At 40.4% G+C, this 13,675-nt stretch overlaps 1 protein-coding gene across 2 annotated transcripts in view; it reads left to right on the plus strand.

Moving 5' to 3' along the window:
- Nucleotides 1-11,231, plus strand: part of TBL1XR1 (TBL1X/Y related 1) — a 109,682-nt gene extending 98,451 nt beyond the window's left edge. For both annotated transcript variants that reach the window (XM_071438043.1, XM_071438044.1), the window contains 5 exons: nucleotides 336-410; nucleotides 2,788-2,915; nucleotides 3,096-3,261; nucleotides 4,150-4,251; nucleotides 5,959-11,231. In XM_071438043.1, coding sequence (XP_071294144.1) covers nucleotides 336-410; nucleotides 2,788-2,915; nucleotides 3,096-3,261; nucleotides 4,150-4,251; nucleotides 5,959-5,985 — 498 coding nt within the window. In that variant the 3' untranslated portion in view covers nucleotides 5,986-11,231. The remainder of the gene's footprint in view (nucleotides 1-335; nucleotides 411-2,787; nucleotides 2,916-3,095; nucleotides 3,262-4,149; nucleotides 4,252-5,958) is intronic.
- Nucleotides 11,232-13,675: the final 2,444 nt, after the last annotated feature.

Here is a 13,675-nt window from a genome sequence, read left to right on the forward strand (position 1 = left end):
ATGGTAAGCACAATCTCTGTGATTATCAGAACAATTCTCTCCTCCATGTGCAGCTTGTTTTAACAATGTCAGGGTGCAAGAGTGAGCTTTAGGAGAAGAAGCACGGTAACTTCAAAACTTTACCAGGTGGTGTACAAGAATGCATGGGAAATGTGATAAATGGATAGCAAAAACCTGTTAGTTGTTATTGAAGGCAAAGCTATGAATAAAAATTAAGTGTTAAAATCCTGACAATTATGCAAACCCTCATAACTGCTGTCCAGCTTTATCTTTTGTAAGCTATCATTTTGTAATGGAAGGGAAGACCTCAGCTAACTCTCATTGTTCACTTTTAGAATGAAGTAAATGCAATCAAATGGGATCCAACTGGGAATCTGCTGGCATCCTGCTCTGATGACATGACTCTAAAGGTAATGGGAGTTCTGGGCTGGCCCTTGTCTCTGTAGCCTCTGGAATGCACTCCATTAGCCTGGACATCCCAGCAGCATCACTGTACTTGCTGGGTTGTCTTATATTCGTTCTTTTTTAATGTAACAAGGTTAGGCAATCCTAGAAATCCTTGTTAATCAGGGCCAAGCTTTGGTCCAGAGGACTTGTTACAGGCTGCCAGCCTGAGACTTGGAGCATGATTTATTAGGTGCTTTTAGCTGTTCACAGAATCAGGTCATTAATCATTAAGCTGTCACGCTTGATGGTTGCTTTTGGTTAAAAGAAGAAAGTTGGAATGCATGTCAGGTAGCACATTCAAGAATGGGTGACTTGCTCCTTTCCTGGTTTTGTTCTGCTTTCTCTTTCTTTCTAGTTAAAATCTTTACCATGTTGTTTCTTTAGAGGCTGTGTGCACTCCTGGATTTTTCCAGTTCATCAGGAGTGCATCATTCTGCAGTTTTCAATCACACCTGCACTTGTCCTCCCAGTGATTCACAGCTGTGTGCTTTCTTGTAGAACAGGGGCAAACTTGTGAGTGCAGAGGACACTGCAGCTCACACATGTGACTTCAGGGCACTCCAGACATCCCTACAAACCTGCCACCAGCAAAAATGAGGTTGTTCATGCCTGACAGGCCTGTGCTGCTTCCATGGTACAGATGCTTTACATTCACTGGGACCTTTAGCACTGTGTTGGTAGAGTTTCAGGATACATTTTTTACATTGACAGCACTGTCCAGCTAGTAACCCTTGGGACAGTTAATTCCATCCAGCTCACTGTTATTTAATCAAGGAATGGCTGAATGAGTGGCCACATATCCCTCCTGCTGGCACACAGTCAGCCTCTGGCAAGGGAAATCACCTTATCTAAATATAAACACTTAAGCATTAAGCCTCCAGTCTAAAGCTGGATGTCTAGACAACTCCAGTCAGCACTGTCTAGCACTGCTGAAGAGCAAGTTATCCTTTCCTAAGTTAAGTGTCTTAAGTCAAGTGTGATGAGGAAACCCCTGAGAGCATCAGTTGTTCTCCACTGGCAGTGCATGGAGTCAAAATAGCCAGCTTAAGCCAGGTATTTAATATTTAAACAGCTGAAACTCCAGGGTGATGAATTCCAGTCTGGAGCTTGAGCTGCTGTTGCTGCTGCCTCTCCAGGAGTAGAGGTGACAACTGGGAATGTGTCAGCATTTGTGGGATTCAGGCAATTAACTTCTTGGTGGCTGTTTTAAATGGAGCCCAGGCTGGAAAGAATGCTATTGTTTTGTTCAGAATTAGCTCAAAAGCCAGGTGCTGGAGGCTGAGTGTACACATCACTAATCACTTGTGGATCACTTACTTTTCAATGGCAGAAGGAATAAATACCAGGTTTGGAAGCACATGGAAGGTGCCTAGGGATTTATTTACTTGGTCAGTTTCTATCTACAACATAATGTTCTCTAGGGCAGCTGATACAGACTCTTTCATCTATGCTAGTTTTGGGAAGAGAAGCTAGATTTTGATCCCATCAATTAAACTGGAAATACAATTTCAATTCTGTCTGCACATTGAAAATCAATTTCCTCTTCAGCAAAGCAGCAGTTCTGAAAAGCACTATTTGTTTATACATGCACCTCAGTTGCAGCTTAAGCATGCTTCTGGTAGCTTTTTCCTACAAAAAGTGAACTGGAAGCATTACTGAGATATTAAAAATAACATTCAGGTGTTATCCACCATGTAAAATTTCTGCCATATAAAAGCCTTCCCAAATCCCTTCTGTAGAAGCCATGCAAACTCTTAATAGAATAAAGTTATTTTGTTTGTTGAGTATTATCATACAGGAGTTGGAGTCCTCTAATGACCTCTGTGAAGTACTGAACACTGAAATCTGGCAATGCAAATGCTAATATGTCAGGAAAATGCCATAGTGGTATTTGTGTCTCTGGATTTGTATGAAAACAGAAAATTTCTCTACTATCCCTTTATTTCACTCAGTCTGTGTAGCAAGAAGTTCATTTAAAAATAGGACCGTGGTATTTTATCAACTCAGACATGAACATTTACATACTGCTCTTCTCATTTCAGCATCTGCTCTCATCCCTGCACTTTTCAGGGGGTTTGCAGTTCACTCAGGCAGTTTGGTTTCTACAGGCAGCACCTTTATTTAATTCATTAGCCTCACTGGGGACTTGGAACACAAAGAATGAAAGGTCCTGGAATAAAACTTGGCATTAATACACTAGAAACCTAGCAATCATAGCAAATGTTTTGAGTGGCCTAAAGGTAACAGTCAGCCTGCAAATGATACAGAAGAAACATGTAAAATGTATTTTAGTACAATATTGTGCTAACTTATTTGTGTTTTCCTCCCTTTTTATCATAGATCTGGAGTATGAAACAAGACAGTTGTGTCCATGATTTACAAGCACACAACAAAGAAATTTATACTATCAAATGGAGTCCTACAGGACCAGGAACAAATAATCCAAATGCCAATCTTATGTTAGCAAGGTACTATTTATTCCTGGTTTTAAATGCTTGTTAAACATTATTTTTATCTCACTTTCTATAAATGTAAGTTCACAGAATGTTTTGAAGTACATAAGATACTTTATCATATTCTGTTTGTATCAGCAACAAAAATATGTTGAATCGAGATGTAATTAATCTGTTTTTTTTTTTCCTTGACAGTGCATCCTTTGATTCTACTGTTAGGTTATGGGATGTAGACAGAGGAATTTGTATTCATACTCTGACAAAACATCAAGAACCTGTGTACAGTGTAGCTTTCAGTCCTGATGGCAGGTACCTGGCCAGTGGCTCCTTTGATAAATGTGTACACATCTGGAATACACAGGTATTGCTCTTGTCTGTGTTGAGAAGTTTGTGTTTTGGTCTTTTCCGTCCTTCCAAACTTTGTTTATCCGTCATACTTCAGCCACAAAGAGCTTTGTCATTGCTAACACACTGGCTTTCTCTTTGTTCTGAGATTATTTCTTTTAATGGTTGTACATTTAATTTCTCTCTTTGAATGGTTGCCTGTGGTGAAGTAATACTTGTCTTTACTTTGTCTTAGCAAAAAAACCAAAAAGACATAAAAACAAGCCAAAAAGATCCAAACCAAAAACTCTGACACCGACAAAACCCCACATTGAACAAAGTTTCTCCAAGAACATATTTCATCCAAAAATACTCTTTGTTAACTCTGAACTTTAAATTCCTGATAAAACAGGGGCTTTTGTGAAAAATGATGACTGGGTGTAGACATACTAATCTGATTGGCTGTCTCATTGAATTTCACTGACAAACAAGAGAATGCAAAGTGAGGGAAGATAATGATGGCAAAGTATTTCTCTGAAACTTTCTCAAAAAGTACACTATTACTTGTTTTGTATTTCTGGCAGAAAAAAAGGGCTTGTTATGTTCAAAGTCTAAAGACCTTGTTGTCAGGCATGATGCAATCTCTGGCTACTGAACATTGAGTATAAATTTCTGAAAGGCTCATTTTATCACTTTAGTAATTGGAAGTAGTTGTGACCATCCCCAGTTTTGCCCATCAAACACAGGAGCTCAAGATGCAAGGGTTGTGCCACATTCTTTAACAAGGTGCTGAGACTGTCCACAAATCTCTTCTGGACCACTTTCCTCTGAGAATTTTAGCTTTTCAAAGCAGTGGGGAAATTTTACATGTACAAATTGTGCTTGATTTTTGTTGTATTAATTACTTGCCTTGTCCCTTTTTTAGACAGGTGCCCTAGTTCACAGTTATCGGGGAACAGGAGGGATTTTTGAGGTTTGCTGGAATGCAGCAGGAGACAAAGTTGGAGCAAGTGCTTCAGATGGTTCAGTAAGTGTTGCTTGACTTGGTTGGTGTTCCAATAACAAACGTCTTCTGGAAATCTTTCAACCAACAATGGAGACAAAGTTTCCTTCTCTAGCTGAAGGTTGAATACAGCCAGCTCAGCTGTAGGCTTTCAACTGTAACCCTGCTGTGGTATTTTAAGGAGAATATCTTTATTCCAGTCCAAAAACCTCAGAAGGTGGAGATATCTCCAATTTATATTTTCTGTTCCTTCTGGGGCTTACCGTGTCAGTGTGTTCAGTGTGGCAGGTTTGGAAACAAATTTGTTTTTCTTCCTCTGCCCTTTTTGAGGGAAGATGCTCAGTGAAGGTGATATTATTATAATGCATGACAGGAATGAAATACCTTCTGCACTGAATTCAACAGCAAAACAAAGTGCAGATTTCCAAGTGCTTGTAATTAAAAAGTTCCTAAAAATGTCAGCAGCTATATATAAATATCAGTCTGCTTACTTTGCTTAGGAAAAGCAGGGAATAAAATCATGTTTAACTAATCATGGAAGCTCCCACTGTCATTTCACTGCAGGGTGTTGGAGCATCTCCTCCTGGCTGCTCTGACACTGCCCTGCAGAGAGCTGCAGTGGGATGGGAATGGGCAGGGTCTCCATAAGGAGCATAGTCCTGGGGCTTTTGCTTGCCTCTGTCTCACCATGGTTGGCAAAGAAAGAGGAGAGCCTAAGGAAAAGCAAAATTAAAGTTAAATAAGGCTGATAAGGGAATTGTGTTTTGAAGTGCTGTAGCTTCCTTTCACAAACGTCAGCAAAAAGCCATCCTGGCAGCTCAGTAGTGCAGAGTCTCAGGTGGCATCTTAACACAGGTGCCAAAGCAATTCCCTCCTGAATGCTCCTTGCTGGGAAGTAATGCTGTTTTGTTAGAGTTCAAATCACAAAATAGGAAGTACTGGATTTTAAGAAGTCTAAATTTTAGAGAATTAATTTTGATTGGTCTTTATATCATCTTAGTCTTGTAAGTATAGGCAATATCATAAAAGGACAAAAGCCCAAGGCATATCCTGAGCAGAAATTGATTATCACTCCCCCAGATGACCCTTTTTTATACATGCTGTGTAACCTTTCCAGTCCTCCAATTCAATCAGGCTCTTGGGCCAAATTTACTTGGAGTAGATTTGTTTTCACTTAGTTTCTGATATTTTGAAAAATGTTGGGCTTAATTTGTTCTATATTGTTCGCTAGCAAAAGCCCTTCTCCTCCACTCTGTTTTAAATGTGCTTGCACCTGGTGTTATCTTGTGTGTGGTTATATTTTACTAATAGATTTCTATATCTGACAGACCCAGCAGCACTACTTAGTGGAGATTTTGGGAAGACTAAAACTGGAATTTGTACACTGTTAACTGTTTTTTCTGATCTATTTTAGTACTTGTCCGTGTACTTGAATCTAGTTTGTGAAAATATAAAATGAAATTAGAGTCACTTCTTGGCCTCACAGTATTAAACAACAGACAAACAGCTTACATAAGATGTTGTTGCTGCTCTGATTGTAATTCTGAAGGTAGCAGCGCCTTAGTTCATAAATGGCTCACCTGTTCATTTTGATATCATTTAATCATTGCTAATAGATACAAGGTTAAGCTGCCACCACCCCCGTGGCAGGTTTTGCTCTGATGCTTCCCCCAGAGCTGTGGGAGCCCGTGGTGCTGTGCAGCTGCTGCATGTGTGTCTCTCTCTTTGCAGGTTTGTGTACTAGACCTCCGGAAATAGCGCTCTTAGTTGGAAGCCATGGACCGACTATGAATGTGTACATAGCCAAAATGACTGTCCCTGACCCATGTACTGCTATAGTCCCAATCGAACCATGGCCAGTCCACTACAGCCAAATGTAAAAGAAATATATACATATACTGTATATAAAAAAAAAGGAGGAAAAAAAAAAAAAAAAAAAAGAGGAGAAAGAAAAAAAAAAAAAATTTACACCCTGAAGAGGATGACAGAGTTTTGTCACAGCTTGTGAATCCTGTTCACCAAGTGCTGGAATCTGCTGTGCCCCAAAATAACATTTAAAGGTTTTTGGATATGAAAAACAGAAGAGAGCGAGAGAGAGAAATATACCATATACAAGAGCAGACCCATATACATACCAAAATCAGAAGATACTAATGGCAGCCTTCATTACCCCTTCCCCCATGAGATCCATTCTCACGTGGATTTGTGGGGTATTTTTGTTTTCCTTCTCAGTAGTTGAGCAGTTTGTGTGTACAGAGAAAATGGACTTACAGAAATCTGCAGCAGTAGTTTTTTTTTTCCTTTGCTTTTAAACATTGGGTTTTCTGTTTTGTTTTGGTTAAGTTTACGGATGCATGAAGTAAGGGAGTGATTTAGTTTCTTGTTTATATTTTTTCACCTTGGAAAAAAAAAAAAAAGCGGCGTTTCTTTGAAACATGTTTTGATGCATTCTTTGAAGAGGTAGTTTGAACCTGATAATGTTTGGTACATTTTGTGGCTCCCAGAGCACAATTTTGTGAACAGAGGGGGAGGGTGGAAAAGGGATTAGGGAGAGAGAAGAAAAAAAAAAAAAAATCCTTCTTTGCAGCGTGATATTCCACGTCCTTCTCATCTACAAAGCAGGATGGAAATGGGTATAATGCTATGTTTGATTTTCTGGTGACATGGCTGAAATGCAGTAATTTCTTATTTGGGACATAATTCTGCCAAACTTAAGAACAGAAGGGCACAAAAACACAGGAAAAAGAAAACAAACAGGGATGCAAAAAAAAAGGAGAAAAAAAAGAGGAAAAATGCATCTTCTGTTGCTTTAAGACCATAGCTAAAATATGGTTAAATTGTGCACTATTGTGAAAAGGAGCAAAGTATAGCTGGGGGATTTTGTTTAAGAGGTTAAGATCTTTCTGGACAAGGGTTCATGCCACAGCTTCTTTGAGAGTTGCCCATCATTATTTGTAGGAGCTTAGATGTATAATTGTAACCAAACTCCAGTATTAAAAGTATTTCATGTAATTTTTCTTTATTAAAATAAAATCTTTGGCATATATTTGATAACACTGCCATTAAGAGGCAAAATGTTTACTACCTTAGATTTAAAAAAAAAAAAGATCTTAAACAGAGGACTTGCTTCAAGTTTATTTTAATAGCAGTGATTCAGCTTATTTAAAAGATGAATACTTGCACTAATTCCCCTGCTGCTCCAGTCCTGCAGTTTATTGTATCTTGTGACTACATTTTTTTCCAAATATAGGGTAGATGTAAGCTGCTATTTTTTTAATAATCACTACTATATAGTGTCTTTTACTCTGTTTACAATATCAAGTATTTTTCTTACAATGACAGATGTATATGGCAAACCTTTTTCTGCTCATGTGATTAAAAGTATACTAATAGTGATTTTATTTGTAAATGATAGCATGAGGTTGTGTTTATGCGTATGTGTAGTCGAAAAGGTTGCATCATGTCTTGCATAAGATTCCAAGAGTGTAAATTTATAAAAAGAGAGGTTGTCAAATTTATGTCACAGACATTTTACTTAAGGAATGGTTTATATTACAGAGCTTTGCAAAGTTATCGGTTTTATAACACTATTTCAATCACAATTAATTTTGTGACTTATGATTGTTAGTCTCTAACCTATTTTTTTATTCATTTGGGGTTCTTTTTCCCCTGTCCAAGTTAAGTATAAATTCATTTAATTGAGATAATGCAGCTTTGACATTTAACCATTGTTCTTTAGGCATCGATATCTGCTATTTCCATGAAATAAACATGACTTGAAGCAAGTCTGAGTTTGGCTAAGGTAGGGTAGCAATTTGCCAGTGGTTAAGACGAGTCAACAATAATACATGGTTTATATACACCCCAGGATTATACTGCTATCATACACAGCATTTAAAACCAACACCAAGTCATATCCATAAAGACAGTTATCTGTGGTGGTTCTGTGCCAGCTATTTTTAGGGTTTTGGAACATATTGCAAATGTTTAGAGCAATTACCCTGTGAGTTACAATATGTAGGAAACCTAATATATTGAGTGTCTGGCACTTGAAATATTGCTTTTATTGCTGGAGGTCCATGACTGTGGCTGACCTCTGTCATTTAATGAAAAAAAATAAAAATAAAAAAAAATTCTGTGCAATAATTTTAAACTGTGCTCCCAGGAATAGACACAAATGTTTTGAGTATGTTTAAGCTGCATTTTTCGTTTAGCAATGCATTTGTCAATTGCACTGAATTTAAATCTGAAAGTCAGAAGTGATTCTTGATAGTACTTTTGTATTTTAATATGGACAGTTTATTCATTTTCATAAAAGCTATTGGATGATTCTTTCAGCCAACCTAAACTGAATTGTGGTGGAATTCTGTGACATAGCTGCAAAATCACACAGCCATGTTTTAGGGTATTGCCATTTTCCTCTTTCTCAATCATCAGCTGTTTTTTTGGTTGCAACTCTAGCTGCTTCAGCATAGCATCACACACTCAGAAACAGAGAGCACCAGAGCTCCAGCGTGTCCAGGCAGGGCTGGCAGGAGCGTCGGCTCCCTTGGCTCCAGCGCTGCCGTGGGGCCCGGCCAGCGTCCCCGAGCCGAGGTGTCCCAGTGCCACGGGGCCAGCCCAGCGTCCCCAGGCCAGGCAGTGTCCCCAGGCAGTGTCCCCAGGCCAGGCAGTGTCCCCAAGCCCAGCTCTGGCCGTAGCTGTCCAGCTGTCCTGCCTCGCATGCCACAGTGCTGCTCCTGCTCCCGCGTGCCCGGAGCCGCCGCGCGCCGACCACAAACCAGACAAAAACACCGCAGAGCCCTGGCGTTAATTGCTGGTTTTCATAGCACAAAGGCCTCGTGTTCCAGGGTGGGGTAGACTGTCCAAATTGCTCCTTTCAAAGGGGAAGCCACACGGTAGCAAGGCCCTGACTTTGTGTAGCGTGTGCGTGCATGCTCAGTCTTACAGATGGAGTCGTTCCTATTTTTATCAGTCTGACATGACAACAGGCAAATATCCAAACAGAGGATAAAAGGAAGGGGAAAAGCTGGGCTCAGAATTCATGATGGGGTAAGAAATGAACTGCTCTTGAGTTCGCTGTCTTTCTGTGCATCCATCTCAGAATCCCGTTTGTCATTTTTGCATGACCAGATCCAGGTTTCTGTAGAGTTCGTCTTTTTCTATTTTTACTTCACCTTTTTCTGCATTTTTAAATTGATGTAAAGATTCCCAACCAGTGGACTTTTTAGTGTAGTTAAGAGAATATCTAGGTCTTCATAAAAGCTTTTTTAGACTCTTTGTAATGTTGATAAACTGAGTTTATTCTGGGACTACCATTGTGCAGGGTTATTTAGCATGTCTACTAGATGATTGGAAATCTTATATGAAACACTAAAAGTGCCTCTTTTTCTGGGTTGGGTGGAGGGGGAGGTAGTAGTTACCAGAGTCAGAACGACATGGCATTTCGAAGCATGTTTCTTGATTTCGTGACACTTTAATGCATCTTGAGAGAAAGGCCAAAGATTTCTACCAATTTTAATTGATTTTCATTTTAAAAAAGCACTCCTTTTTCCTTACACTGCTTACCTCATGCTGGGGCGTCTGATGGGGAATGTCCTTTGTGTTTAGGGAGAGCAGTGGGCAGCACAGGGCGGCCGTGCCGGTTTGCCAGCAGAGCCACCTCAGCAGCCGACACCTTTAATTCATTACAGGAGCTTCATTGCCACTGCAAACTGGGGGTTCAGCCTGTACATCCAAGGCTGTCTGTTCAGCAGAGAGGGGAGCCTTGGGATCTGCTTTTCCCAATCTTTACTCCACCAGGAATCCCACTCTCTGTCGCTTCACCCTCGCCAGGGTGAGCGCTGGCTGTGCTGAAGCCCAGCGTGGATAAAATCAGCCTCATCCCCCGTGTCCCTGGGGTTCTGCCAGAGCAGGACCTGCTGGATTTAGCCCAGTTCCTTTCTGGCTGATGAGCAGGATAGCTCCTCCCTTCCCAAAGTCCTGTAGAGCCATTCCCCAGTGGGATCACTTCCACCCTCTCCAGACGCCTGAAGAAAGCAGAAGCAACATTGTGGCATGGTAGCAGCAAATGCGGCTTCGGGAGACAGCAGTAAATCTCCATCGAGATCCCTGACATTTTCCCTAGGGAGAGAGACATGGAGCAGTCCTCACTTCTCCCTCTAGAGAAAGCTCTGAAATACCATGAGCTGTGAAAGTGTGACTGTCTTCACTGTCAGTCTGGTGGGAGGCAGACGAACCAGGAAAATCTGCCATTTCGAGTGGATTGCAGATTTAGTGTTAATAGTGCTTCAGATCAGTAGTTTTGAGTACATAATTCGCTTTCTCTGCCTTTAAGTTTGAAGCTTGACAATAACTTGAGGCATGTTTTTGTTTTGTTTTTGTTTTTTTTTTAATTTTTAAATAATCATTCATTTTTACTTCATAATGTTTTTTGACATTTGTGGGTAAATACAAGAAAACAGTCTGCATGTTGTTGCTAGTCCAGTGTACTTTGCAATCTTGTCCTCAACAGACTGCAGTGTGCAGAACAGTAATTCTAGAATACAGAAGTAATTTTCTCTCTCTCCTGACATTGACATTGTAGTTGTAATGGTTTCATTTGGAGTTACAAATCCTTTGGGTCTAATTCTGTGAGCCTACCTATAGCACTGGATTAAAATGTCTGCATCATTTCTTCAGTTATCCAGTTAAACTACAACTGTTGTAAAAGTGTAAACCAGCCCATGACAGTTTTTTGTACTTGTTTAAAGGACTTTTATTGTTCAGTTTTCATGATTATTGTCTAAAGAAGACTGATATAGATGTTCTATACTGTCCTGGACCATGTTAATTACACTTTATGATGTATTTTGGTTTTACATCACAATGATTTGTCCCCAAGGCCCTTATATCCCTTCTAGGCACATTTTCTGTTGCAGTTTCCCTTTGCATTGTATTGCTTTGACAACTGTAATTTGAATCAGATCTGAAAGAGGTCCAGAATAAAATATATTTTGATATTACCTTGGCTGAATGTTATATACCAATAACTTTAGATGCTTGGGATGGAAGATTTGCAGATCATTAGGCTGGGGAAGTGACAGACTGAAACACTATTTTTAATATTTGGTTTGGCACATTTTCACACAAGACAAGGTGCAAACAGCAGCAGGAGCTAATGCAGTGTGCGGCTGCGGGATCTTTGTGAGCACACAGTAGATCCTGTGATGGTTACACCATCCCCTGCCACCCTGCCCTGCTGTTCCATTTAGGGGAACTGATTTATTTTGGGTTTTACATGCTCCATCGTCTCCTCACCCCTACACCTGTGGAACAGAAGCGGAGTCCAGTGGTGCTTGCAGCTGTGTGGAAGATGCTGGAGGCGTGGGAGCAGCTCCTCCCTGGTGATGGAATCTCACACTGGGGAGATCTGGTGGTGCAGAGTGACTCAGTTTGGCTGTGCAGAGCAACGTTGTTTGTGTTACTGTATTGCAGATAAATGTGTGAAACCATTCAGATTCACGTGTGAAACAGCACACATCCATCATGCATATAATGATTTAATTCCTTTGGAATTGTGGGTCATGTCATTATCCAAGTGAGGGAACCTGGGCAGTTTCTTTTCAATGTGTCACCAATTTATGGTGAAATTGCTGCTTTTTCTTGTAGATTGCTGATTTGCTCTATATCCAAAAGTAGTGGCTTTCTCAATAATGCTATCAAAATTGATTCTAATATTTTGAAACTTGCTGTTGAAAAGTGCCTGTAATGAATTGAAAACAGAGGAGTGACTCTGTTTTACAAGTGTAAAACCAGTCTTGCCTTCCCTTCACCTGGAGTCCGAGCACATTGCAGGATTTCTGCATCACCTGGATTTTGAAGCAGCAATGTTGGAGCAGTTTCAGGGTTCTGAGACAGACTGTGAGCTGATATTTCATTAGTGCAAATGCAGGAACCACGTTGTGTTATGTGCATGTTGCTCTCACATGGTAGTGATGGCCAGATCCATCCTGTGAAGAGGAGACATCATTTCAGGTGGGTGCCTTATTTCACTGCTTCCCAAATCTTCCCTTTGGTCTTTAGTTACAGCCTGATTCTTACAAACTCTGTAGGAGCTTGTGGTCTCAGGTATTCATAAAATCCATGTTCCCTACCTCACAGGGAAATGATTTAATGGAAGTCAAAGCAATATCTTTGGTTTGCTGATGTCAGCAGAGGGCAGCTGTAATGGAATAATAATTTGGGAGGGATTTATTGATGATTCTGTAGAGAATGATGATGCCTCAGTTAGTATTTTGTCCTTAAGGAAAGCTGACCCAGGAGTTCTGCAGTGCAGGGGCTTTCATGGTGATCTGACTAACTGAAAATTGGTGCCATAAAGGCTTGGTTCAAGGATTAATAAAGACAGGTTTTCTTAACAGATGTCATATGAAAAGGTTCTGCTTTCAGATTAATTCTTCAGTTACTAAGTCAAGATTTTGGCTTCAAAAAAATGTCAAGACATCTTGATAGAGGTCGAGTACTTTCAGCAGACTTTTCTTTTTCTCCACAATTTTTCTGGCTTGTTCTAGATGCTGAGTGCCCTGATTTTAACCTTGAGAACACTGTATTTTGAGCTTTCCGAGTTACATGTTCTTGAACATTTTCAAGGCTTCACTGGCCTGGTGACAGCTCAGACTGAGTGTTCTGCCTTCCCAATTAGAGAATCAAAGCTCACAGTGATGCTGTTGGGAAATTCCCAATTATTTCAGTGCAACCAGACCTAGGGCAGCACTTGTGAAAAGAGGTGTTGGTGGATGAAGGACTTTTTATTCTGACATATCAAAAATCCATCCATTAAAGATCAAGTTTCCTGTGCTGAAGTGCTCATGCCACAAGCCTAAGGCATCTTTTGCTCCTTGTGTGTTGTCTCAGCCTTGGTGGTAACCATGACATCTGCAGGCTCCATTTGGTTTAATTTGTACCTTTGTCCTTGCTTCAAATGCTTTCTGCTGACAAGAATCTCTGAAGGTGTGGGGCCTGCCTTAATAAATGCCAGGCAGAGGGGCACAGGTGGGGGTTGTGTCATGTGGACGTGGCTGGGGGCTCCCCAAAGCTGCCCTTGGTCCCCACAGCCTCTGTCTTGCTCAGGGAGTTGTGCTGCTGCATCATTTGCAGTCCCAGCAGCCACGTGGAGCACAGTGTCTGCTGGCACTGGGGCTCTCTGCTTTATAAATATGGAAAAAAACCTTTTATTTTTTTTTTTAAGACACAATAACCATGTATTCATATTACTTGGGAGCCACAATAATTTTAACATATATCCCTTGATTTTTCATAAGTGATTAGTTTTTAAAGTAGCAAATTCCCACCACAGGACAATAGTGAAGAATTGCACTTAGTTTGCTTCTTAAATAGTTACTTGAAAGTTTTGCAGTTCTTTCCCTTTCTGTGGCTACAGCCCATCTGTCTTCAGTTTGCTTGAACA

Source organism: Agelaius tricolor, unplaced genomic scaffold, assembly GCF_023055355.1.
Source record: "Agelaius tricolor isolate 1412-34295 unplaced genomic scaffold, bAgeTri1.0.p SCAF_12, whole genome shotgun sequence".
Taxonomy (NCBI): Eukaryota; Metazoa; Chordata; class Aves; order Passeriformes; family Icteridae; genus Agelaius; species Agelaius tricolor.